At 44.3% G+C, this 26,672-nt stretch overlaps 1 protein-coding gene across 1 annotated transcript in view; it reads left to right on the top strand.

Annotated features, from left to right (window-relative positions):
• The first annotated feature begins 5,336 nt into the window (after positions 1–5,336).
• Positions 5,337–26,672, top strand: part of LOC124795995 (salivary glue protein Sgs-3-like) — a 153,435-nt gene continuing 132,099 nt past the window's right edge. Inside the window, exon 1 of the mRNA XM_047260077.1 lies at positions 5,337–5,458. Within this exon, the coding sequence (XP_047116033.1) occupies positions 5,337–5,458 (122 nt within the window). The remainder of the gene's footprint in view (positions 5,459–26,672) is intronic.

A 26,672-nucleotide genomic window follows, 5' to 3' on the forward strand; every position in this document is an offset into this window, starting at 1 on the left:
CGAGCAGGCTGCAGTAATACATCGATGCATATCGTCGGCTGTAGATGGTACCTCATAAACAGCGTCTTTCAGCTTGACCTACAGTAAAGGCTACAGGCGTCAAATCCGGGGAACGAGCCCTCCATGGTACAGGTCCAGACAAATCATGAAGACATGCTGTAGTACTTCGTGCACTATGTGCTAGATAACTATCATATTGGTAACAGAAGTTCCGCCAATTCTGCAGAGGAACGTCTTTAGCATTCGTGGAAGATGACTTTTAGGAGGCTGCAACACTTGTGCGTGTTCAGTGTTCCGTCTATGAGAAACTGGTTATGAACTGATGGTTCATTACCCCGCACCACACGATTACACTCTATGAACGCAGACGTTCCACCTGAAGAAGCCAAGGCGGATTTTCAACAACCAAAAGGTGCATTTTCGGTGGTTTACCTGGCTATTATCTGTGAATGTGGCTTCATTAATAAACATGATACATCTGGAGTATCCTGTTTTGGCTCTGAGCACTATGCGTCTTAACTTCTGAGGTCATCAGTCGCCTAGAACTTAGAACTAATTAAACCTAACTAACCTAAGGACATCACACACATCCATGCCCGAGGCAGGATTCGAACCTACGACCGTAGCGGTCGCTCGGTTCCAGGCTGCAGCGCCTAGAACCGCACGGCCACTCCGGCCGGCTATCCTGTTTTAATGCACACGTACGGAAATTAACACGGTTATCATAATCATTTCCCTGCAGCTCTTGGTGGCTAGCGTTGTGAAAGGGATGGAACATATGTTGATAGAGAATACATAAGACACTTGCCTGACCCATGCCGCTTCCTCGTGCAATTTTGCGGGAGCTAACGTGCAGATCAAATGCAACGGCAGCAAAAACATTAACTTCCCCCTATTTTGCCGTCACTTGTTTCCTTGTGTTATGCTGTCCAGGTGCTACTCTACCACTTTCAGGCACCTGGTTGAAGAGGTTGATAAATAACTGCCGAGATGGTGGACGTCTCTTAGGATATCTAGCCGCATACTCCACACAGGAACGTACTGCATTCTTCCTACACTCTCCATACACCATGAGCATGTACGCTTTTTCTGTACTGGTAAATCCCATCGACCTGCTCTTTCGACTGTCACAAAAAACTGACAAGAAAGTCAGAATGCACTCAAGGAACACACAAGTAAACTGTAAGGAAAAGTAACAAAATGGCTCGAAGTACTATGGGACTTAACATCTGAGGTCATCAGTCCCCTAAACTTAGAACTACTTAAACCTAACCAACCTAAGGACATCACACACATTCATTCCCGAGGCTGGATTCGAACCTTCGACCGTAGCAGCAACGCGGTTCCGGACTGAAGCGCCTAGAACCTCTCGGCGACCGCGGCCGGCGGAAACGTAACAACATCGTACATAGCAATTACGCAGGTTGAATGGCACAAACAAGTGCCGGTGTGGAAACTTTTCAGAATACGATATCTAGTAAAAGGCTAAAATTAGAATCCTGCATCAAACACCACCGACATTCTAATTAACCCTACTTTTGCTTTGTTAATGTCAATAGCCATTATTCCTTCTAAAACGTGTATCTTTGCACAAAAAACACACTTTGTAAGTATTATTACAACCTTTTTATCGGCTAACAACACGGGCTCTCGACTACCAATCCATTCTGTGCAAATCGCACATCAAAAGCACATTCCAATTCCGCAATGTCTACAGTGCAAGTTTTAGATGATTCACCCTGTATTGCTCTGCTATCTTTTGTGAGCGGTTGTTCTGGATTAAGTATGTAATTTCAATCTATTACACTGAGAATACAAAACAGCAACATTCAGGATATTGTAAGCATACTTTTACTTAACATAAAAATTGTCAGCAAAACTCGGAAACGGTAAAACTGTTATCAATACGCTGAATTTGCCCTTCACCAATGTACAGAGTGAAGAAAAACTCCACCAACAACAGTCATAGGCTGTTCAGGGACTGCCTCAGGAGTATTTCGGTATAAAGAATCCACAGCCAAATGTGACGCATTACTGGATCATTACTGGGTTATTGCTTTTCGTTTGGTGTCTCCCACCAATTAGCTTTGTGTTTGTATTGCAGATAAAATACAGCACAACAGCGCAAATGTTTACAGTACGTGCTGTTTCATTTTCCCATTCTTTCATGGTACCTGCTGTTGACAACTGTAATGTCCTCTAACTCGTTGCTTTCAACTCTGCATTCATTACTGCTCGGTTCCTTCTAGGGGTTTGTTTATTGGCAGTGTTAGCTGTGCGTTAACAACGATACTGTGGATAGGTTTAATGATTTCTGATGAAGAGTTAGCCAAAATTGCTCCTCCTGTATGAGTTCACTGAACGCAGCGGACGAGCAGCACAGCAGCATGATACTGAGTTGTTCCTGCACTGAGAACAACCAAATCACAGTACTTTTGCATATGATAGTTATTGCTTTATTCTTTGTTGTACTTTTTGATTATTGCCAATTACACGCATGTTCACTGTAGTGTATCTACTTTCAGAGAAACAAAAATGACTGTAGGCACAAACCATATAAATCAAAATTACACTATTACTTTGTAACCAGCCACCAAAGACCGTGAGTCCCCTATACCAAACTAATCATAAAGTATCTCTCAACAAACTCTGAAAGATTCGTGGTGGAGTTCTGGTTCACCCTGTATATGCTTAAATTACCAGAACACTGGTACTCGAGGCATTCTAACAACAACAAAACTTTTACAAAACATGCAGTAGGATTCGAATATGATACATTGTTTCAGTAATAAATGTTGCTACAATATAAGAAACCAGTCTACAGATTTTAATTCGAGTGATATTTACATCTACACAAGACATTCATTCAGGGCATTTTAGAAAATAACAATATATATATATATATATATATATATATATATATATATATATATATATATATATATATACACTTGAGGGAAAAAAACATGTATTCATGCACTAATGTTGCACCACAGGTTAGTTTAATTCTACTGTCTACTTTCAGCTGTATTATGACGTCACGGCCTCGCCCCACGAGGCAGACGCTGTACTGGCTTGACTCCAGAAGGCAGACCACATACTGGCCCTTCTCCACGAGGCAGACGACGTACAGGCCCGACTCCACAAGGCAGACCACATACCAGCCCAACTCCACGAGGCACACGACGTACAGGCCCGAGTCCACAAGGCAGACCACATACCAGCCCAACTCCACGAGGCAGACGACGTACAGGCCTGACTCCACAAGGCAGACCACATACCAGCCCAACCCCACGAGGCAGACGACGTACAGGCCCGACTCCACAAGGCAGACCACATACCAGCCCAACTCCACGAGGCAGACGACGTACAGGCCCGAGTCCACAAGGCAGACCACATACCAGCCCAACTCCACGAGGCAGACGACGTACAGGCCTGACTCCACAAGGCAGACCACATACCAGCCCAACTCCACGAGGCAGACGACGTACAGGCCCGACTCCACAACACAGACACATACCAGCCCAACCCCACGAGGCAGACGACGTACAGGCCTGACTCCACAAGGTAGACCACATACCAGCCCAACTCCATGAGGCAGATGACATACAGGCCCGACTCCACAACGCAGACACATACCAGCCCAACCCCACGAGGCAGACGACGTACAGGCCTGACTCCACAAGGTAGACCACATACCAGTCCAACTCCATGAGGCAGATGACATACAGGCCCGACTCCACAACGCAGACACATACCAGCCCAACCCCACGAGGCAGACGACGTACAGGCCTGACTCCACAAGGTAGACCACATACCAGCCCAACTCCACGAGGCAGACGACGTACAAGCCCGAGTCCACAAGGCAGACCACATACCAGCCCAACTCCACGAGGCAGACGACGTACAGGCCTGACTCCACAAGGCAGACCACATACCAGCCCAACCCCACGAGGCAGACGACGTACAGGCCTGACTCCACAAGGTAGACCACATACCAGCCCAACTCCACGAGGCAGACGACGTACAGGCCCGAGTCCACAAGGCAGACCACATACCAGCCCAACTCCACGAGGCAGACGACGTACAGGCCTGACTCCACAAGGCAGACCACATACCAGCCCAACCCCACGAGGCAGACGACGTACAGGCCCGACTCCACAAGGCAGACCACATACCAGCCCAACTCCACGAGGCAGACGACGTACAGGCCCGAGTCCACAAGGCAGACCACATACCAGCCCAACTCCATGAGGCAGACGACGTACAGGCCTGACTCCACAAGGCAGACCACATACCAGCCCAACTCCACGAGGCAGACGACGTACAGGCCCGACTCCACAACACAGACACATACCAGCCCAACTCCACGAGGCAGACGACGTACAGGCCTGACTCCACAAGGTAGACCACATACCAGCCCAACTCCATGAGGCAGATGACATACAGGCCCGACTCCACAACGCAGACACATACCAGCCCAACCCCACGAGGCAGACGACGTACAGGCCTGACTCCACAAGGTAGACCACATACCAGCCCAACTCCATGAGGCAGATGACATACAGGCCCGACTCCACAACGCAGACACATACCAGCCCAACCCCACGAGGCAGACGACGTACAGGCCTGACTCCACAAGGTAGACCACATACCAGCCCAACTCCACGAGGCAGACGACGTACAAGCCCGACTCCACAACGCAGACACATGCCAGCCCAACCCCACGAGGCAGACGACGTACAGGCCCGACTCCACATGGCAGACACATACCAGCCCAACCCCACGAGGCAGATGACGTACAGGCCCAACTCCACAACACAGACACATACCAGCCCAACTCCACGAGGCAGACGACGTACAGGCCTGACTCCACAAGGTAGACCACATACCAGCCCAACTCCACGAGGCAGACAACGTACAGGCCCGACTCCACAATGCAGACACATACCAGCCCAACCCCACGAGGCAGACGACGTACAGGCCCGACTCCACAACGCAGACACATACCAGCCCAACCCCACGAGGCAGACGACGTACAGGCCTGACTCCACAAGGTAGACCACATACCAGCCCAACTCCACGAGGCAGACGACGTACAGGCCCGACTCCACAATGCAGACACATACCAGCCCAACCCCACGAGGCAGACGACGTACAGGCCTGACTCCACACGGTAGACCACATACCAGCCCAACTCCACGAGGCAGACGACGTACAGGCCCGACTCCACAACGCAGACACATACCAGCCCAACCCCACGAGGCAGACGACGTACAGGCCTGACTTTACAAGGTAGACCACATACCAGCCCAACTCCATGAGGCAGACTCCACATGGCAGTCACATACCAGCCCAACCCCACGAGGCAGACGACGTACAGGCCCGACTCCAGAAGGCAGACCACATACCAGCCCAACTCCACGAGGCAGACGACGTACAGGCCTGACTCCACAAGGTAGACCACATACCAGCCCAACTCCACGAGACAGACGACGTACAGGCCCGACTCCACAACGCAGACACATACCAGCCCAACCCCACGAGGCAGACGACGTACAGGCCTGACTCCACAAGGTAGACCACCAAGGTGGGCTCCCTGCCGCCGTTGGATAAGCAGCTGCAGCAGCAAGTCGTATACCCCTAGCTTACTTATTTGTTACATAGTTTAATTCTTTATTTCTTTGCGTGTTTTTGGGTACTTGCAATGTTTAATTCATAAATTTCGGGCGTATTATAGTATTTGAGAGTTGCAGCATTGCGCTTTAGTGTTTACTACGTAGATTCTTACTTAAATTCCGTGTGAGTTTCGTATAGGAGGTGTAATTTCGAGTTTTAATTACTGTAATCGTAAATTCAGGCAGATTGTAGCGCAGTCGTTAGGCATTTGTACAGGTTAGTTAACTCATTCTTTACGTGTTTCAGTTGCGTTATCTAGGCACGGACTCGTGTTTCAGTAACTGTTGTTCAACATCGATTAGAATGAACAGGGACTGTGATTACTGTGTTCGGATGAGGGCTGAGTTGGCATCCCTTCGCTTACAGCTGCAAGCGGCGCTGACTTCGGTCGCGCAGCTTGAGGCTGTTGCCAATGGGCACCACTGTGGGGAGCCGGACTTGGGTATCACGGAGATGTCAACCTCGTCCCGTCTGTCCCCAGATCGGTCCGCCGCTGTGGTTCCCCCGGTTGCTGCCCGCAGTGGGACTGAGCCCTCGCCTGTGGTTGATAGGGAGGTCGTTCCAAGGCGTGGCAGGCAGTGAAAGACGTCCCCAGAGGCTGATCAGAACACCTCCCCGGTGCGTCTGACAAACAGGTTTCAGGCACTGTCTCTGGCTGAGCCAGATGCAGCTGCCTGCCCTGTTTCAGACGATGATTCTCAGCCTTCTAGGTCCGGGCAATCACAGAGGGTGGGCTTATTGGTAGTTTGGAGCTTCAATGTAAGTCGCGTAATGGGGCCCCTTAGGGATACGGCGGCTAAGGAGGGGAAGAAATCCAGTGTGCACTCCGTGTGCATTCCGGAAGGAGTCATTCCTGATGTGGAAAGGGTCCTTCCGGATGCCATGAAGAGCACATGGTGCAGCCAACTGCAGGTGGTGGCACATGTCGGCACTAATGACGTGTGTCACTTTGGATCTGAGGAAATTCTCTCTGGATTCCAGTGGCTATCTGATTTGGTGAAGGCTGCCGGTCTTGCTTACGAGATGAAGACAGAGCTCACCATCTGCAGCATCACTGACACAACCGACTGCGGACCTTTGGTGCGGAGCCGGGTGGAGGGTCTGTATCAGAGACTCAGACGGTTTTGCGACCGTGTTGGCTGCAGATTCCTTGACTTACGCCATAGGGTGGTGGGGTTTCGGGTTCCGCTGAATAGGTCATGAGTTCACTACACTCAGCTGGCGGCTACACGGGTAGCGGAGGCTGTGTGGCGTGGACTGGGCGTTTTTTTTAGGTTAGAAGGTCTCAGGAAAGTACGGGGTGGGTTGCAATCTCAAAGGGTGCATGGCAAATACAGGACGTGCTTGGATCAAGGAACAGTCGGAATTGTAGTTGTAAATTGCGCTTCAAGCGCTAATAGTGTGGTGTCACCGCCAGACACCACACTTGCTAGGTGGTAGCTTTTAAATCGGCCGCGGTCCATTAGTACATGTCGGACCCGCGTGTCGCCACTGTCAGTAATTGCAGACCGAGCGCCGCCACACGGCAGGTCTAGAGAGACGTCCTGGCACTCGCCCCAGTTGTACAGCCGACGTTGCTAGGAAAGGTTCACTGAGAATTACGCTCTCAATCGCCGAGACGATAGTTAGCATAGCCTTCAGCTAAGTCAATTGCTACGACCTAGCAAGGCGCCATTACAGTTTATATTCTTGATAACGTACCGTCAAGAACAATGTATTCAAATGATGGATTAAAGTTAAGTATTCCAGCAGCTACGTACTTTTCTTTATAGCATTCATTCCGTATCCTGTTTCAGACCTCACGCCCGCCTGCTTGAGTTTAACGCGTGCATTTCGGCCTTCTCTAGCTATACAACAAATAGAAAGCACAGAAGCTGAAATCGTTATAGGTACAGAAAGCTGGCTAAAGCCTGAAATAAGTTCTGCAGAAATTTTTACGAAGTCTCAGACGGTGTTCAAGAAAGATAGATCAGGCAGAATTGGTGGTGGAGTGTTTGTATCTGCCAGTAGTGGTTTATCTTGTAGTGAAGACGAAGTAGATACTCCGTGCGAATTGGTATGGGTGGAGGTTATACTTAACAGCCGAACTAAGTTAATAATTGGCTCCTTCTACCGACCTCCAGACTCCGATGATATAGTTGCTGAACAGTTCAGAGAAAATTTGAGTCCCGTAACAAATAAAAACCCCACTCATACGGTTATAGTTGGTGGGGACTTCAACCTTCCCTCGATGTGTTGGCATAAATACTTGTTCAAAATCGGTGGTAGGCAGAAAACATCTTCCGAGATTGTCCTAAATGCTTTCTCCGAAAATTATTTCGAGCAGTTAGTCCGCGAAACCACGCGAATTGTAAATGGTTGCGAAAATACACTTGACCTCTTAGCCACAAACAATCCAGAGCTGATAGAGAGCATCATGACTGATACAGGGATTAGTGATCACAAGGTCGTTGTAGCTAGGCTCAATACCGTTTCTTCCAAATCCACCAGAAACAAACGCAAAATAATTTTATTTAAAAAGGCGGATAAAGTGTCACTAGAAGCCTTCCTAAGAGACAATCTCCATTCCTTCCGATCTGACTATGCAAATGTAGACGAGATGTGGCTCAAATTCAAAGATATAGTAGCAACAGCAATTGAGAGATTCATACCTCATAAATTGGTAAGAGATGGAACTGATCCTCCATGGTACACAAAACAGGTCCGAACGCTGTTGCAGAGGCAACGGAAAAAGCATGCGAAGTTCAGAAGAACGCGAAATCCCGAAGATTGGCTAAAATTTACAGACGCGCGAAATTTGGCACGGACTTCAATGCGAGATGCCTTTAATAGGTTCCACAACGAAACATTGTCTCGAAATTTTGTAGAAAATCCGAAGAAATTCTGGTCGTATGTAAAGTACACAAGCGACAAGACGCAGTCAATACCTTCGCTGCGCAGTGCCGATGGTGCCGTTACCGACGACTGTGCCGCTAAAGCGGAGTTATTGAACGCAGTTTTCCGAAATTCCTTCACCAGGGAAGACGAATGGAATATTCCAGAATTTGAAACACGAACAGCTGCTAGCATGGGTTTCTTGGAAGTAGATACCTTAGGGGTTGCGAAGCAACTCAAATCGCTTGATACGGGCAAGTCTTCAGGTCCAGATTGTGTACCGATTAGGTTCCTTTCAGATTACGCTGATGCAATTGCTCCCTACTTAGCAATCATATACAACCGCTCGCTCACCGATAGATCTGTACCTACAGATTGGAAAATTGCGCAGGTCGCACCAGTGTTTAAGAAGGGTTGTAGGAGTAATCCATCGAACTACAGACCTATATCATTGACGTCGGTTTTCAGTAGGGCTTTGGAGCATATACTGTATTCAAACATTATGAATCACCTCGAATTCGCACGAAGTAATGGTCGCTATCGACAGGGGATCTCAAGTTGATTCCGTATTTCTAGATTTCCGGAAGGCTTTTGACACCGTTCCTCACAAGCGACTTCTAATCAAGCTGCGGACCTATGGAGTATCGTCTCAGTTGTGCGACTGGATTCGTGATTTCCTGTCAGGAAGGTCGCAGCTCGTAGTAATAGACGGCAAATCATCGAGTAAAACTGAAGTGATATCAGGTGTTCCCCAGGGAACCGTCCTGGGACCTCTGCTGTTCCTGATCTATATAAATGACCTGGGTGACAATCTGAGCAGTTCTCTTAGGTTGTTCGCAGATGATGCTGTAATTTATCGTCTAGTAAGGTCATCCGAAGACCAGTATCAGTTGCAAAGCGATTTAGAAAAGATTGCTGTATGGTGTGGCAGGTGGCAATTGACGCTAAATAACGAAAAGTGTGAGGTGATCCATATGAATTCCAAAAGTAATCCGTTAGAATTCGATTACTCGATAAATAGTACAATTCTCAAGGCTGTCAGTTCAACTAAGTACCTGGGTGTTAAAATCACGAACAACTTCAGTTGGAAAGACCACATAGATAATATTGTGGGGAAGGCGAGCCAAAGGTTGCGTTTGATTGGCAGGACACTTAGAAGATGCAACAAGTCCACTAAAGAGACAGTTTACACTACACTCGTTCGTCCTCTGTTAGAATATTGCTGCGCGGTATGGGATCCTTACCAGGTGGGACTGACGGAGGATATCGAAAGGGTGCAAAAAAGGGCAGCTCGTTTTGTATTATCACGTAATAGGGGAGAGAGTGTGGCAGATATGATACGCGAGTTGGGATGGAAGTCATTAAAGCAAAGACGTTTTTCGTCGCGGCGAGATCTATTTACGAAATTTCAGTCGCCAACTTTCTCTTCTGAATGCGAAAATATTTTGTTGAACCCAACCTACATAGGTAGGAATGATCATCAAACTAAAATAAGAGAGATCAGAGCTCGAACAGAAAGATTTAGGTATTCGTTTTTCCCGCGCGCTGTTCGGGAGTGGAATGGTAGAGAGATAGTATGATTGTGGTTCGATGAACCCTTTGCCAAGCACTTAAATGTGAATTGCAGAGTAGTCATGTAGATGTAGATACCAGCCCAACTCCACGAGGCAGACGACGTACAGGCCCGACTCCACATGGCAGACACATACCAGCCCAACCCCACGAGGAAGACGACGTATAGGCCGGACTTCACGAGGCAGACGACGTACAGGCCCGACTTCACGAGGCAAACGACGTACAGGCCCGTCTACACAAGGCAGATGACATACTGGTTCAAAATGGTTCAAATGGCTCTGAGCACTATGGGACTCAACTGCTGAGGTCATTAGTCCCCTAGAACTTAGAACTAGTTAAACCTAACTAACCTAAGGACATCACAAACATCCATGCCCGAGGCAGGATTCGAACCTGCGACCGTAGCGGTCTTGCGGTTCCAGACTGCAGCGCCTTTAACCGCACGGTCACTTCGGCCGGCTGACATACTGGCCTTACCCAACAAGGCAGACAATGTACCAGCCTTACTCCAAGAGGTAAACGACGTACAGGGCCACTCCAGGTAGCAGACATTCTAGCCCAACTCCACGATGCAGATGACGTACCAGCCAGCTCCACGAGGCAGACGATGTACCAACCCGACTCCACGAGACAGGCGATGCACGAGTCTGGCCCTACAAGACAGACAATGTACCGGCCCAGTCACTCCAGGCCATCATCATGACATCTGTCCTCCTTGTCGATGTCACTACCTTACGCAGCACCTCCAAGTTGATAACGACACAGGCTGATTCCTGCACACAGACATCGACAACTTACAACTCACACTGTTCTATGCTGATGGAATGGAGACGCCACATGTCTCTGAATCATGCTGTCACTCGTCTTTCAATGTTTGGTGAAACGATCCAATCATGTTGAGACCAAGCACCCTTAACAAAAATTGCTATAACTACAGTTGCTCTATTCTGAGAGCATGTCATTGCCAAACAATTTGTAGTTCAATGCATTTTCACAGTAAACCTCTCATTTAATTCACAGTGTCCTAATTTTATGCCAAGTATCACACCTCACAAATTCTTTTGGTAGGTATGTTAACTGAGAATGCATGTGGCTTGAAATATGGATTTCATTTCATTTCTTGCTGTGCATCGTTCATGAGGCTATCAAGAATTGAATTAGTAGCTGATGTCATGATTCGGTGGCACCTACATTTTCACAACAGCTGTCCCAGATGAATTTCGGAATAAACCATTAGGTTCAGTGATGAACTGATGTGTGGTCTATATGGTTAGACCGAAATACAAAACAATGCATGAGGCAATTTTGGTCATGAAGTTTAAGATGAGTCTTTCGTTTTGCAAGTGTACGAAAAAACTGTTTTAACAATACTTGCGCATATTCATGGTAATGAAAAGAATGTCGTCATGGCTGTCTCAGAAAATGGGGTGAAGTGACGTATTTCTTTAAGGTAGTTTTGAAATCTGAAACACAATGAGCATGATTTGATATTTGATCCATGAAATATTTCAAGCTCATCAGGCAATCTCTACCTTGTTGGTTATTAATAGAGGAATTGTAAGTAGCTAGAGCGTGAAATTTTGTTGATGCGAAAGTTGTGTTTAAATACAGACTATGGGTACAATGTTTTTTTTTGTGTGTGGCTACGAATACTTAGCCACGCGGGATTAGCCGAGCGGTCTAGGGCGCTGCAGTCATGGACTGTGCGGCTGGTCCCGGCGGAGGTTCGAGTCCTCCCTCGGGCATGGGTGTGTGTGTGTGTTTGTCCTTAGGATAATTTAGATTAAGTAGTGTATAAGCTTAGGGACTGATGACCTTAGCAGTTAAGTCCCATAACATTTCACATACATTTGAACATTTTTGAACAAATACTTATCTACGAGATCCGTCTACTTTGTAGTAGCCTGATTTGATAATCTTCCCATTTACCAACTTCTGCTGTGTCTCGATGCACAGAGTGTAAAAATGATCTCCAACGAATAGATATTTTAGTGCTGAAGCTTGTTTAGGAGACGAATTACTGTAATAAGACTAATGTGCACTGCAGAATGTAGACGTGATGTCTTTATTTTATATCCAGGTACATAAATTAATTAAAAATCGAACATTTACTCAGATAAAATAAAACGCTAAACATTTGTTATGCGATTTCATTCTTTTTATTGTTTCTTTTTTTACATTCCGTTCTAACATTGACTGCATGTGTCTGGAAACAAAGGCTTCTGGAATAAAGCCATCTTGGCACTGAAATTTGTGTGGATATGACTTCCTATCACAACATCAAAATAAAGAGATGAAATTTCGGACTTGTGACTTACTTCCAAACTAGAGGATTGTGACTACTAACCAGTATGCGCTGTGTTATAATTATCACCATAGTAAACACATATCTTACTTATGTTGTAAATGCTCATTCGAAGCATTTATTAATTTCTCCTACAACTTTCGTCGTACGCACTGCAGCCATTTTTCTGGCAGTAGCTTCAACAGTTGGCTTTTAAGACGATTTTAACTCTTATCATTTCATGCGACTCAATATTGTTTGATTTCATCCCCATAAATTCAGTTATTTCACTTCAATATATTTGTTTCACAACGTATATCTATCGCTTGCGACAGGGTAGGCCATGATCCTTCACCAACTTCTCTCGCCCAAATGTGTCAAATCATGTGAAAGTACCTCTGGTATTAACTTTTGGAAGTCAATGACAATGAAAGTTTGGTTGAGGCCAAATGTATGGGGAAATAAATGGGCTGGTGTTTCCTGGTTATTCCTGTAAGATTTCCAGAAAGTCAAAAACGAGGCTCGGGTAGTTGGTATGTAGTAAATCTTCTGCTGCGCCAAGATACACCAGTTCATCAGAGTTTCCTAGGTTTTGGCTCGACGAGATACCGCTTGAGCTGTTGGATCTCGAGTGGTTCGATACATTCACAGAAGCAGCTGCCTAACAAGAACGTTATATGTTAATAACGATAGCAATATTATCGGTGGTATTTTATTTTTTCGGTGTGTCGACCTATTTGACGACCATCAGGCGAGCATTGTCAATAACCATCCATGCTCATACAATTTAAGAGCTTTAAAACGGCCACAAACAAGTAATGAAAGCCAAGTAAAGAAAAAAAGCCAATGAATGGACTAACTTATCTCCATTTCAGTATCACCTGTGGAACAATCAAAACTTCCACTTGACATTCTGGTAAAGTACGCCACAGAGAAACTGCAACAACTGCAAACTTCTGTGGTTCTTAACTTCCAGAACATGATAAACGACACACTTTCTGGGTAGAGATACAAACTCTTACTTCTCCTCTAGGAAATAGCTGAGGTTCTATTGGTGCATTATCAGTCTCAATTGAGAAACCTGTCATAGCTACATTTCACACACCCATTAGTTCAGTCAAAAATAGTTATGAGTAGGAAAAAGCAAACTTATTGCATACACACCGTTCATGATTTGCTAATAATTCCTTGTCAAATGTATTATTAACATAAATTTTCTAAGCGCGACCGCTACGATCGCAGGTTCGAATCCTGCCTCGGGCATTGATGTGTGTGATGTCCTTAGGTCAGTTAGGTTTTAGTAGTTCTAAGTTCTAAGGGACTGATGACCTCAGATGTTAAGTCCCATAGCGCTCACAGCCATTTGAACCATTTTGAACCATAAATGTTGGACTATGGTTGATATGATAGAACAAAAATATTTTGATATATTCCTACCTTCATCAGTCTTCGTAGATAACACAAAATGAGTTGACAAGTGTCGGGAATCATCTGCAGCAAAGTGTGAAGTGAACTAGCTGTTCGGAGTATCACTTCCTCATACGTACAGAGTTCACCAGCCCTTTGCCTTTTTGTTATGCTGATCAGCAAAGCTTTACAGTCACATGTGTAGCGTAACCCGCAAGGAGACAGCGTCCTAACAACATGTAAAAGCACACGTGTCTCCAAGTATATCTCATAGGACTCAAATGTTGGTATGCCTACAGGACCAGTACCAGGATTTAACCGAATTTTAAGCATAATTTTTGAATCGCAATAGCAGAAGGACGCCGACAGATGTCAGATACTTCCACCTACAAACTTTGTTACAATGACCCTATTTCAGAAATCCAGCAGTATCTCCAGTCTTTCCTCAAATTCTTAGGCTCATCCAAAAACCTCGCTCCAGAAACCATATTTCTCCTCATCCCTACCACTCGCTTCACTCCTACCTTCTAGATGCTTCCTAAAGTCCTCAAACCACCACCCAGGATGCTCCATTGTGGCCAGTTACTGTGCCCCACAGAGAGGATATCGGCTATTGTAGGCCAACGCTTTCAGCCTACCCTCCTGTATAAAAAATACCAACCATTTCCTCCTTCGACTCTCCACAGTTCCTGTTCCTTTACCGCACAGTTCCCTGCTCGTCACTAGAAATTGGAATTTGTGGTAAGTTCTTATGGAACCAAACTGCTGAGGTCATCAGTCCCTAGGCTTACACATTACTTAATCTGACTTAAGCTAACTTACACTAAGGACAACACACACACCCATGCTCAAGGGAGGACTCCAACATCTGAAGGGGAAAGCCATGTGAACTGTGGCAAAGTGCATCAGACTGCGTGGATACCCTGAGTGGCAATCGTTACTATTGATGCCATCCCTCTTTACATTAACATCCCTAATACCCATGGCCTTACCGCTATTGAACACTACCTTTCCCAACTCCAGATGGATTCCAAATCAACAACCTCCTTCCCAGACGCCGTGACCAACTATAGCCTCACCTGTGATTACTTCTACCAAATCTGGTTTATAGCTACCATCCGATGCCAACCTATTCATGGGCCATCTAGATGAATCCTTCCTTAACACCCACAATCCTAAACCCCTCACTTGGTTGAGATTCAGTGATCACATCTTTGTGATCTGGACCAAGGATGAGGACACCCTGTCCACATTTCTCCAGACTGTCAACACCTTCTCCCTATTTGCTTCACCTGGTCCTACTCAACCCAACAACCACACTTCCTAGATATTGACCTCCACCTCAAATATGGTCACATCAGTACCCCTGTTCACATCAAACCTACTAACCACCAGCAATACCTCAACTTCGAAAGCTACCACCATTCCATCCCAAGAAATTCCTTCCATACAGCCTAGCCACAAATGACCATCACATCTGCAGTAATGAGTGGTCCCTCTCAAAATATACTAAGGGTCTCACTGAAACCTTTACAGACTGTAGTTATCCTCCCAGCCATCTACAAAAACAAATGTCCCTTGCGTTATCTTTCCAGTCACCCACCACCTCAAAAATCTCATAGTCTTGCCATAGAGTATTCCCCTCATAACTCGGTACTACCCAGGAATGTCCTGCCCAATATCCTTCCCACCCCTCCCACAGTGGTATTCTACATCTACTAAACCTACACAGTATGCTCATCCATCCCTACACAACCCCCACTCCAAACCCCTTACCTTATGAGTATATCCCAGTAATAAATCTAGTCCCATATGTCCTTCCACCACCACTTACCCCAGTCTAGTCAAAAACATCACATGTCCCATTAAAGGTGCAACCAGCCAAGTGATCTACAAGCTAAGCAGCAACCACTGTCTGCATTCTATGTGAGAATGGCAACCAGCAGGCTGTCTGTCCACATGAATGGCCACCAACAAACTGTGACCAAGAAACAATATAACCACCCTGTTGCTGAGCATGCTACCCAACAAGACATTCTTCATTTCAATGACTGTTTCACAGTCTGTGCCATATGGATCCTTCCCAACAACAGCAGCTTTCCTGAACTGCACAGGTGGGAACTCTCCCTGCAATATATCCTATGTTCCTGTAACCCTCCAGACCTGAACCATCATTAGTCATTGTCCTCATCCATCTAGCCCATACCCTGTTCCCATTCCTGCACTCACCCCTCTATTCCATCACTGCACCCAGTCTTTTTACTTCTATCCTGTTCTGCTACCTTCCCTCTCTCCCCCACCCTCCGTCTAACCTCCCGACTGCACCTAGCTTCCCTACCCTCTCTCCACCTCGTCCCTGTACGCTCCCCAGCAGCATGTCACCATCCTCCACCCCTACCCTGCTATCCCTCTACCCCTCCCTTTCCCTGCCCCAGCCACCTCCTTGCCCCTACCCAGTTGCCTTTCCCATCATGTGCTGCTGCTGCTTGTAGTCTGGCTTCAGCTGCCAGAGACTGTGGTCATGTGTATGCTATTTGTGTTTGCTTGAGTGTCTGTGTGCGCATGTGTGTGTGCGTGCGTGTGTGTGTGTGTGTGTGTGTGTGTGTGTGGTCTATTTTTGATAAAGGCCTTGTTGGCCAAAAGCTTATCTTGTGACAATATTTTTGTTGTGCTTATCTGTGACACATCACCTCCACTATATGGTGAGTAGCAACTATACTTTTCATAATATTGTTTAAGTATAAACAGTTTAACGAAAATTTCAAGTTTCTTTTATCATAACACATGGAAAGAAAACAATCACCTATCAGGGACTTTCAATAAATAATGCAACAGCATTTATTCTTAAAGCAGGTTGGTTTTATCCAGGGCTTCAACACACTATATTATTTTCCACTCTTTTGGCTACAAAACCCTCTTTTTGAACGTAACCTCCGCTCAGTGCGACAGCCTTACAAACTTTACTGGAGCTGGCCAGTATGCCTGGGTGGTACTACTCTGCTGGTCGACGTTGGAGCGAACCTCTTGCTGCACCGTCCACGTACTGCATCCCGCAGAATACATCCTTCATTGATCCAAACAGATGGAAGATGGAAGTTGAAAGGTGAGAGACCCGGCATGTAGAGTGGATGAGGAAGAACAGCCCAATGAAGTTTTGTGAGCTGTTCTCAGATGCGCAGACTTGTGTGAGCCCTTGCATTATCATGGAGAGGCAGAAGTTGGTTTGCATGTTTGTGGCGATGAACACGCTGAAGTCGTTTCTTCAGTTTCCTGAAGGTATCACAGTTTACTTCAGAGCTGATCATTGCACTTTGAGGGAAAACATCAAGCAGAATAACCCATTCAGAGCCCCAGAAGACTGTCGCATCTTTACCAGACGAGGGTGCAGCTTTTAACGTTTTCATTGGAGGGGAGGCGGTGTGGCGCTGCTCCATACATTGCCGTTTTGTCTCTGGTTCGAAGTGGTAAACCCATGTTTCATCGTCTGTGAACGTGTTCGACAAAAACTTGTCATGATCAGCTTCGTAATGCACAAAGCAATTCCGCACAGATGGTCCTTCTCGCTCTTTATGGTCTTCTGCTAGGGGTGAGGAACCCAGTGGGTAAACACGTTTGAGTACCGCAACTGATGTACGAGTGTGTCAGCATTACGAACAGATGTGTCCAGTTGTTCAGCGAGGTGTTTCTGATCCGTCGATCACCTCGAATGAGTTTCCGCACGTTGCAACGTTGGACAAGTCGCAGCTGTGTGCAGCCAGCTGGCACATGGGAGATTAGACAGGTCTGCGAGACCTTGTTGCGATGATGATAGACGTCTTCTCCAGCCTCGTCCAGTGACTCAACGTGCTTTTGTTCACTGTCAGGTCCCCGCAGACATTCTGCAAGCGCCTATAAATATCTGCTCTGGGTTTTCCGCTAAAGGAAACTCAGTGACAGCTCTCTGCTTGGAACACACCTCCGCTAGAGACGCCATTTCATAGGCTACTTATAGCATCGCCACCTATCGGGACTTCATGAAACTATTGGGACTGCAGCGGGAATATTCCACGATGTCCCACAACAAATTCCGCGTTTTTAAATTGATATTGGCTGGGAAAAAATGTGTTGCATTACTTGTGGAACGTCCCTCGTACACGTATTACAAGAAGTAATTTCAGAATCATTCGTGATGCGTGTTTCTTTTAATGCCATGATGTGGACTTTGTAAATGCATGCCGCGCGAGATTAACCGAGCGGTCAGGGGCGCTGAAGTCATGGACTGTGCGGCTGGTCCCGGCGGAAAATGGTTCAAATGGCTCTGAGCACTATGGGACTCAGCTGCTGTGGTCATAAGTCCCCTAGAACTTAGAACTACTTAAACCTAACTGACCTAAGGACATCACACACATCCATGTCCGAGGCAGGATTCGAACCTGCGACCGTAGCGGTCGTGCGGTTCCAGACTGTAGCGCCTTTAACCGCTCGGCCACTCCGGCCGGCAGGTCCCGGTGGAGGTTCGAGTCCTCCCTCGGGCATGGGTGTGTTTGTTTGTCCTAAGGATAATTTAGGTTAAGTAGTGTGTAAGCTTAGGGACGAATGACCTTAGCAGTTAAGTCCCATAAGATTTCACACACATTTGAACATTTTTTTGTAAATACATTTTCAACTGCTTTGAGTTTAATCTTATAAGTGACAAATCCTTTTATCTCTCTCAACTACCTTTCACACATACAAATCCCTGATGCATTCCTTCTTTTTCTGTGGAAATGTTGCATGAATACCCGCCCCTCTCAAGTTCCAGTCGCTCCAGAGCCTAAAATGGCCATGCACTCTGCGACGCTTTGCGCATCCGTTTACCCTTTCTCAAAAGGTTCGTTTAGGAACTTATCAAATTCCCGCCTATTCTCACTCACACTGAACACCACCGAAGAATCTACTCCATGGGGCAAACTCGACTCCAATAATCTTACTGTTTCCACTCTACTTTCAAATCCGCATATACTGCCGCGCCTTCAACGGCACATTTCACTACCCCTGTACCTACACACACTCCATGTAGTCTCCCAAAGAAACTCAGCCAACTCCCCCAACCAGATCATGAACTCCACGTCAACATTTACCGATCCTACCAGCCACAGGTCTACCCAGCCCATTCCATCTCATTACGGCTTCCTCCCCCTCCCCATCCCACATTTTCTTACCCCTCATTTCCTTCCCATCTGCGTTTCTTTCACCACCACTCCTTTTCTCAGCAGTTATTAGCGTCACCAATTCTCCCCTCTACACCACCGTTTCTTCTGTCCCGACAGTCACTGATATTATTACTGTTTTTAATTACCAGTGCAAGAGGTCGTATGTCTCATACATCTAAAAATTGCCATTTTATTTTTCCCCTAGAAAAAGTGTTAAATTGAGTGTTAATATCTCCCCTATTTGTCTCCTGTTTCTTTTTCATCTAATTAGTTTTCACTCTCAGTTGGCTGAAGAGCACGTTGCCCGTACTGCTGGCAGTCTCTCTCCCCCCCCCCCCCCCCCCACCATCCCACCACCCCACCCACAGCGACAGTGGTGCTATGAAATAACAAGAAAAAAGCTTTATCCAATGTAATAATAAAATAAATGTCAGTAATTACTCTTTTGGTCTGTCTCCATAACTGAGTGGTCAGTGCAGCTAATTACCATGTGGAGGTCCCAGGTTTGATTTCCAGTATACCAGGGATATCTTCGATGGGAGGACTGTGACGGGGTGCACTCAGCCTGTTACAGTGTGTCCATAATAAAAGTTCCAATTTCAAAACGCTGTAGAAGGAGAACCACTGCTCAGAATGACGTCAAATCTGAACAGTATAATGTTGATACTGCACAAAAAGCAAAATGACGTCTGTCTTTAAATGTTCTTGGGCACAAAACGCATAAAAAGCAAAATGATATCGGTCATTAATTTTTTTGGGGTCAAAAGCCACATAAAAATCAAAATGACATTGATTTCTCATTGTAGTGAGACTGGCGCAAGACACGTTCAATATGCTGTTTACCGTTTTCTGCCTCAAGTTGAAATCAAGTAACAGCCTATTCCACAATAGAGTCGATTGTCTGGAGGGTTACGTTCAGAATGTGTTGTCTAGTGCGTACCTTCAGTTCAACTACGTTCGTAATTGCAGCACCGAACACATCATCTTTCAGATAATCCCAATGCCTGAAGTGACACGGATTAAGATCAGGTGATCTGGGCGGACAGGCTGTAGGGAATGATGGCTGATAATTCTAGCATTTCCGAAATGCCTCTGCAGTAGCTGCTTCACTGACTGTACAGTGTGCGAAGGGGCGCCATATTGCATAAAAATTATCCGACCCACACATCCACGCTTTTGAAAGATTGGAGCACCCTTGAGTGTAAAAGGCTCTCATAGCGTTTATCAATGATGATGCAGGTAACAGGACCTGTAGGACTCTTTGCCTCAAAAAGTAGGCCCTACAATAAACTATGTCGTCGACCGGCACCACACACTCACTTTTAAAGAATGAAGTGGTACCGGTTGACGTGCATGCAAATTTTCCATTGTTCATATTCTGCAATTCTGCATATTGACGTATCATTGTTGATAGAAACTGGCTTCGTCTGGGCACAGAATGTTACACGGCAACACATTTTTAACTTCCATGCGAGGAAGAATTTGGGAATGAAGGCTGTCTTGCTGGCAGGTCAGCAAGAAGCAACTTCTGAAAATGGGTGATTTTGTATGGATATTCTGTGTTTCAAATGTCGAATCATGGAGATGACTCTGAACGGTGTTTATAAATTAGTAATACAAAAATAGCCTGTAATGCTGGATGTTTCATATGACTTTATGCAATGTGCTCGCAGGCATGTGAACTTCATGTCTGCACAACACCTCTCGATCTCTCCTGCTATCCTCCATTTGCCATAATGCACACCAAAAGAACCTGTCTCAAGCAGACATCGAACCAATGCCTTTTTCCTTACCCTTGAGTGCGTACCCGGAACAGTAGCGCCCGATCCTTCATGGAAAGAGTCATGTTGGGCGTCCCTGACGCAAACTAAGGAACAGCCGTGTGCAACGCGTCTGTTGGAATGCACACACTGGTGCTCACAGCGTCATCTACTCGTCACATTTTCGTAATTTTTTTTCTATGAAGTTTCCCACCATCTGAGTGACATGTTGTTCAAACATTCTGAGCTGTGGTTCTTTGTATAGCGGGTTTAAACTGGCACTTTGATTATGGACACCATGTATTTCTATGTCTGTCATTGGTTATGGAGTGGTCAATATCCTTACCAATGAATCAGGAGCACAAAATCTGTGTTGAAAAAGTTGAAAAATCTATGGGAAATCAGCAATGTCAACTTAAGTTAGTAAACATATTTCCTGAGGAGAAAAACATTTCCTATGGACTGTGGTTGGCGACTAAATTTAGGCCTTGCATATAAATCAGTATTTGCAACCGTCAGTTTCAGAGGCAGATTCATGACCTTGAAAACATGCTTCCTGAAGCACAGGCAAATCGTCTGCCATACGTGCAGTATCTGTACTACGTGCTTCACCCAATGGTCCTCCTGACACTGTGTAACTCAGTTTACTGTCAGTATTTCTTGCTTGGGTGATGGTCAACAGCACGTACAAATTTTGCAAAATGCATAACATTGTGCTGTCTGTGATAATGTTATTTATTCTCCTACCGTTTTCTGTTCCAAACTATCATCAACGGCAGCTGTACAACATACAAAAGTGGACAGTGTGACAATCTCAAACGAAATAATAAAAAACAGGAGGAAACGTTAAATCGATCGAAATACTCACAAAAATAATCACAGATGTATCACATGTCATACATGCTTTGACATAAGTTACCACTGGGAACCACAATTGCCAATAAAAATCAAAAGTTATCATAAGATTAAAATATGACGGCACACTGACAAAAGGATAAATGTGATGTACAGCAATACAAGTCGAAGCACCTCCAAGTCAAAGATCACAGTCTTGAAGGTGCCATCGCGTACTTCTGTGGTAATCAGATTACACAACTGAAGTATTAACAGTTCTACACTTGATTGACAGCACATAAAAACACCAATAAAATAAAATATACAAGTAACAGAATAACGGGATTGATGAATGTAAGAATATACAATACTTTACAATCCAGTCAAAAATGTAAGCATATAAAATACAAGTTACAGAGCAATCCATGAAATTAAAATAAGTCAAGCGATATCTGACGAAAATACACATTCAAATAAATTAATACAAAAGAAACACAATTTTTAGGAGTAAAGGCAACTGCAAAAGGAATGTAGAATATGTAGACGTAAAACATATAAAATTTTATGCATATGCCACAATCAAACCAATTTTTTCTTTTTTTTATGAAGTAACATGTCATACATCTGAACTATTCCACATTGGCTAGGAGAATACGTCGTTCAATTTCTACACAATCACAAAAAGTAACTGAAATTCCATTTATCACATAGAGAAACATTAATAAACAGATATGCTAGAGAACCTACACTTGAACACATTGGTTCAAAAATATTTCATCAACATTACTACATTGTCATATGACAAAAAAGAAGACCAATTAGCGTACAGACAAAAACCAAAGGAGAAGGAAATAATCAAATCATACAATTGTTTCAATTGACAAAACCAGAGACACATTGGGAAAAAATGACTATATAAATTTTTACATCATGCCTTTGTAAGTTTTATCATGCATTTAATTCCTTTCCCTTACCCCTAGTCTATAACCCCCTCTCAGACCCACAATATTTTCACATTTATACTTTTACAATGTGTTTAAATTCACGGTTAAAGGCCTCCTCTTACTCAATAATCAATAATAGTCACGAAACGTACATTGTTAGCCCAGCTTCGTCTCAAATTTCCGTGTGACGTTTCTACCACAGCAGATGATCCTCACAAAACACACACTTTCATCCCTGCTTACCCCTTCCCACCCTGCAGCGCCCAGCACCCCACGGAAGTTTATGCATTTCTTTTGTCCCCATGTACCTCTCTGGAAAAGACTTAGTATAACTGTTACAGACTTTGATAGGAAGCTGTCCTATTTGTCATGACGATTTTCAGGAAGTTTTGGCCAAAAATGTGAATGAAGTTGGGAATTTGATAAATGTACTCTACCCTTGTATTACCGATATAGTCATATTCTTTGTAACACTGTTTGAGATCGGAGATGTTGGACTGAGAGCCTAATTTTGTTTTGACAGAATAAGTCAGAGAGTAACAGTAGTAGAGTGTGTTGGAGAGTTGGTTTAAAAAGGATGCTGTGTAGTGGAGACAGCATTGTTTAAGAATGGATTTCGTAATAATATGATTCGAGGAAAGATTTTGAGCAACTGAGATTATATTAATGCAAGAATGATATAAGCCAACTTTGAAGGTAATCTAGGTTTTTTTTATATTTGAAGCTGTGTAGTTTCTCATTTTGTAATAAAGCATACGGTCCTGTCTTATAAAAGAGTTATTATAGGAGAGTTATTAAGAAATATTTTGCTAACTTGTGTAGGTGAAACTTTATGAAAAGTTGTATTTCTTTTATGGCTTAATGAAGCGCAGTTAAACTTGTATCTTTCTTCTCATTTATCAGTCGTTAAGATTAGTTCAACATGTTCATTCATTTTCATGGATCTGTTTACACACTCGCATTGAACTTCACGAGTTGTGTACTGAGAAGCATTTATGAAAATTGGTAAGATACTGTCTTGCATTGCACATTGGAAGTACGGCAAATAAAATTTGATTTTTGACGGTCACATCATTATTCCTAATTGCAACAAGTTGCAGAGCAGATGAGAGTTCCGTGCGAGAAGTACGCCAAAAAATTCACTTACTATCAAAGTTCCTGTTCACTGTAAAGCACAGTGACTGACCCAGTTTATCTGCGAAAATAATATCAGTATCACATTAGAGGCTTAATACCAGTAAAAGATTTCAGTTAAGTGCTATCTGCGAATTTTCAAGCAGTTTTATCAGAAAGTCAGATGCATTAATTTTTATGTTCATTTACTGTGTAATTACAGTAACATTTCTTTTATAGTGATTATTTGCAAGACTAAAGATAAAGATTAGCAATATTCAGGGCCAACGTTTTAAACTGAGTTGTTTTATTTTGCAGTCAGATGGCGTATGTAAAGTTCACTGAAAACGAATTGCTTTGTCGCAGACGAATTGTTTTATGTAACGGCTGTACTCTGTTCATCATAAAAATAAACCTGATGTAAAAATTACGCTATGTATTCTTCCGCGCCGAGATTTATATAAGAAAATAAGTTTTACGTATTTCTCAGACACCAGCTTGACACTTATGAATACGAGTGTAAATAGATAAGAAGCTTTCAAGTGCAAATAGTTTGTTTCGACTGCTCTGTTTAATCGATGCACTAGTAATTTTGTAAAAATTTCAATATTACCATAGATTAATAAAAATACCACAATTATAATGACATAATCTAAGATTTCAAACAAAAAAGAATAAAGGGAAGAAAAAGAGTAAAATAAAAAACTCGATACGATAATTAATGAAACGAAATAGTAAATAATATTTAAAATTAGATTACACAGACAAAAATAAAGACCACTTTTATTTCGATTAAGATTATTAAAAATTATCACGTCCCTGGAACTGAAGCCACGACATACAATTTACGATCGAAGAGCTTTTCTCACTAGTTGAAGTAAAACGCCTTTGGGCACGTGTAAAATTTCAAGGTCGCGATACACATCCATCAAATTTATCAAATAGCTTGCGAGATCTCGTGTGTGTGTGTGGGGGGGGGGGGAGGGGGGCACGAAAAGATTTTTTGAATCAACAAGTACCACTCTGGGTAAATGGGACCTAACCAGAAAAAAAACAGGAATGAATCAGCAAATAAAAACTCATTGCCAGACTACTGTGACCTACGAACCAACTGTGAACGGCCATACATGTGGTATAGGCTTAATAAAGTTAAATGAAGGCATAAATGCCGTAGGATGCCAATTTTCGAGCCTCAAAAGTAGCTCATCGCAAAAACGGCCAGGCCGCCGCATGTCATAGACGTCCAGCAAGACCAATCAACAGACTGCTGCAAGAATCGCAATGAGACGCATCAATATACATACAGTATATGTCATAGAATGGCCGCCACCAGAACTAATCCCGAGGGCGAGAGGGACAATCGAAGGAATCATAGCTACAACACGGCCGCAACCCCACGTATTCTCCCAAACGCCAGGCGCTAGTAATAACGCTAAATCCACACCCTGTATGAATGGCATTAAATGAGATGGACCTAGTATAAGGTAAACAATAAAAGCGAAACACACAACGTATAATTCAACTGTCAAGAATTAAAAATGAAGAAAACATGTTTAATGGAATTGTCGAGAAATGAAAATAATAAAACAATAGCACAAACCATAAAAGAGACCAGAGTGACATATCACAAGTTAAACAAAACAGTGCAAGATATTTGAAAGTACAGAGTACCTCATATTAAGAATTCAAGACGAAGGATGCAGATAGTGCAACACAATGTATGAAGTAACCTACATAATGATGCTGCACAAATTTTACAGTGACGGAGAATTTAGCGTGACAAGTAAACACGAGAAAAAATAGTGAATATGTACATAGTTGCAAAGCTACACATTAGGTATATAGCTAAGGAACAGTATATTCCGTACAAACCAATTAATAGGAACATTTACCCTAGCTCTGAAAACATTCTGCGACACCTCCCAGTCGACACGACACACAACCTCCAAGTTCACGGGACGAGATGCTACAGATAAAACTTACGCGAAGATGACCAAATGCGACAACCTACTATAGTGGGCTGGCCGTGGTGGCCGTGCGGTTCTAGGCGCTTCAGTCTGGAACCGCGTGACCGCTACGGTCGCGGGTTCGAATCCTGCTTCGGGCATGGATGTGTGTGGTGTCCTTAGGTTAGTTAGGTTTAAGTAGTTCTAAGTTCTAGGGACTGATGACCACAGCAGTTAAGTCCCATTGTGCTCAGAGCCATTTGAACCATTTTTTTTTTACTATAGTGGACACCGCTGCAGACATTGTAAATAGTTGCTGAGCATCCCTTTACATTTAAGTCAATTTGTTCGGATGTTGCAACTTGCACTTCATAATTTTTAACTCTTCCAAAATGTAAGGACCCGTTCTTTTGATAGTATATGCAAAGTTTCTAAGTTATCTTTGATGTTACGCAAACTGTGCTATTGTGTATCAAATGCACTGCTAAAACTGTCTTAGGATTACAAGCGACACCATATTAATACCAACATTATTATACTGGCAAACTACACGCTCTTCATAATGGTCCAACGTTGCACGTTACTTTTAGATTCAACAAGGGTTCCCGCCCACAGATCTCATACAGCTCTCTAGTTTATTGGATATAAGACTGTCTGGAGCATAGTATTGTATTGTAGTGAAACATGGACTGTGGGAAAACCGGAACAGAAGAGAACAGAAGTATTTTAGATGTGGTGCTACAGAAGAACTTTGAAAATTACGTGGACTGATAAGGTAAGAAATGAGGAGGTTCTCCGCAGAATCTGTGAGGAAAGAAACATATAGGAACACTGTAAGAAGAACGGACAGGTGTTAGGACATCTATTAAAACATCAGGGAATAATTTCCATCTGCCCAGTCTACAACGTCTGACGTCTACAACGAGGGGTGGCCACCCAACCCCGCGACGTCTGGACGTGGTTTCACCTTGGTTTCACCACGTGTTGAAGACACTCACCACAGCATTCCTCGAACACCCGACAGGTTTTGGAGTTACTGAAATGCTCGAGCCGAGTCGGCTGGCCCTCACAATCTGCCCTGAGTC

The sequence above is a fragment of the Schistocerca piceifrons genome, chromosome 4 (genome assembly GCF_021461385.2).
Source record: "Schistocerca piceifrons isolate TAMUIC-IGC-003096 chromosome 4, iqSchPice1.1, whole genome shotgun sequence".
Taxonomy (NCBI): domain Eukaryota; kingdom Metazoa; phylum Arthropoda; class Insecta; order Orthoptera; family Acrididae; genus Schistocerca; species Schistocerca piceifrons.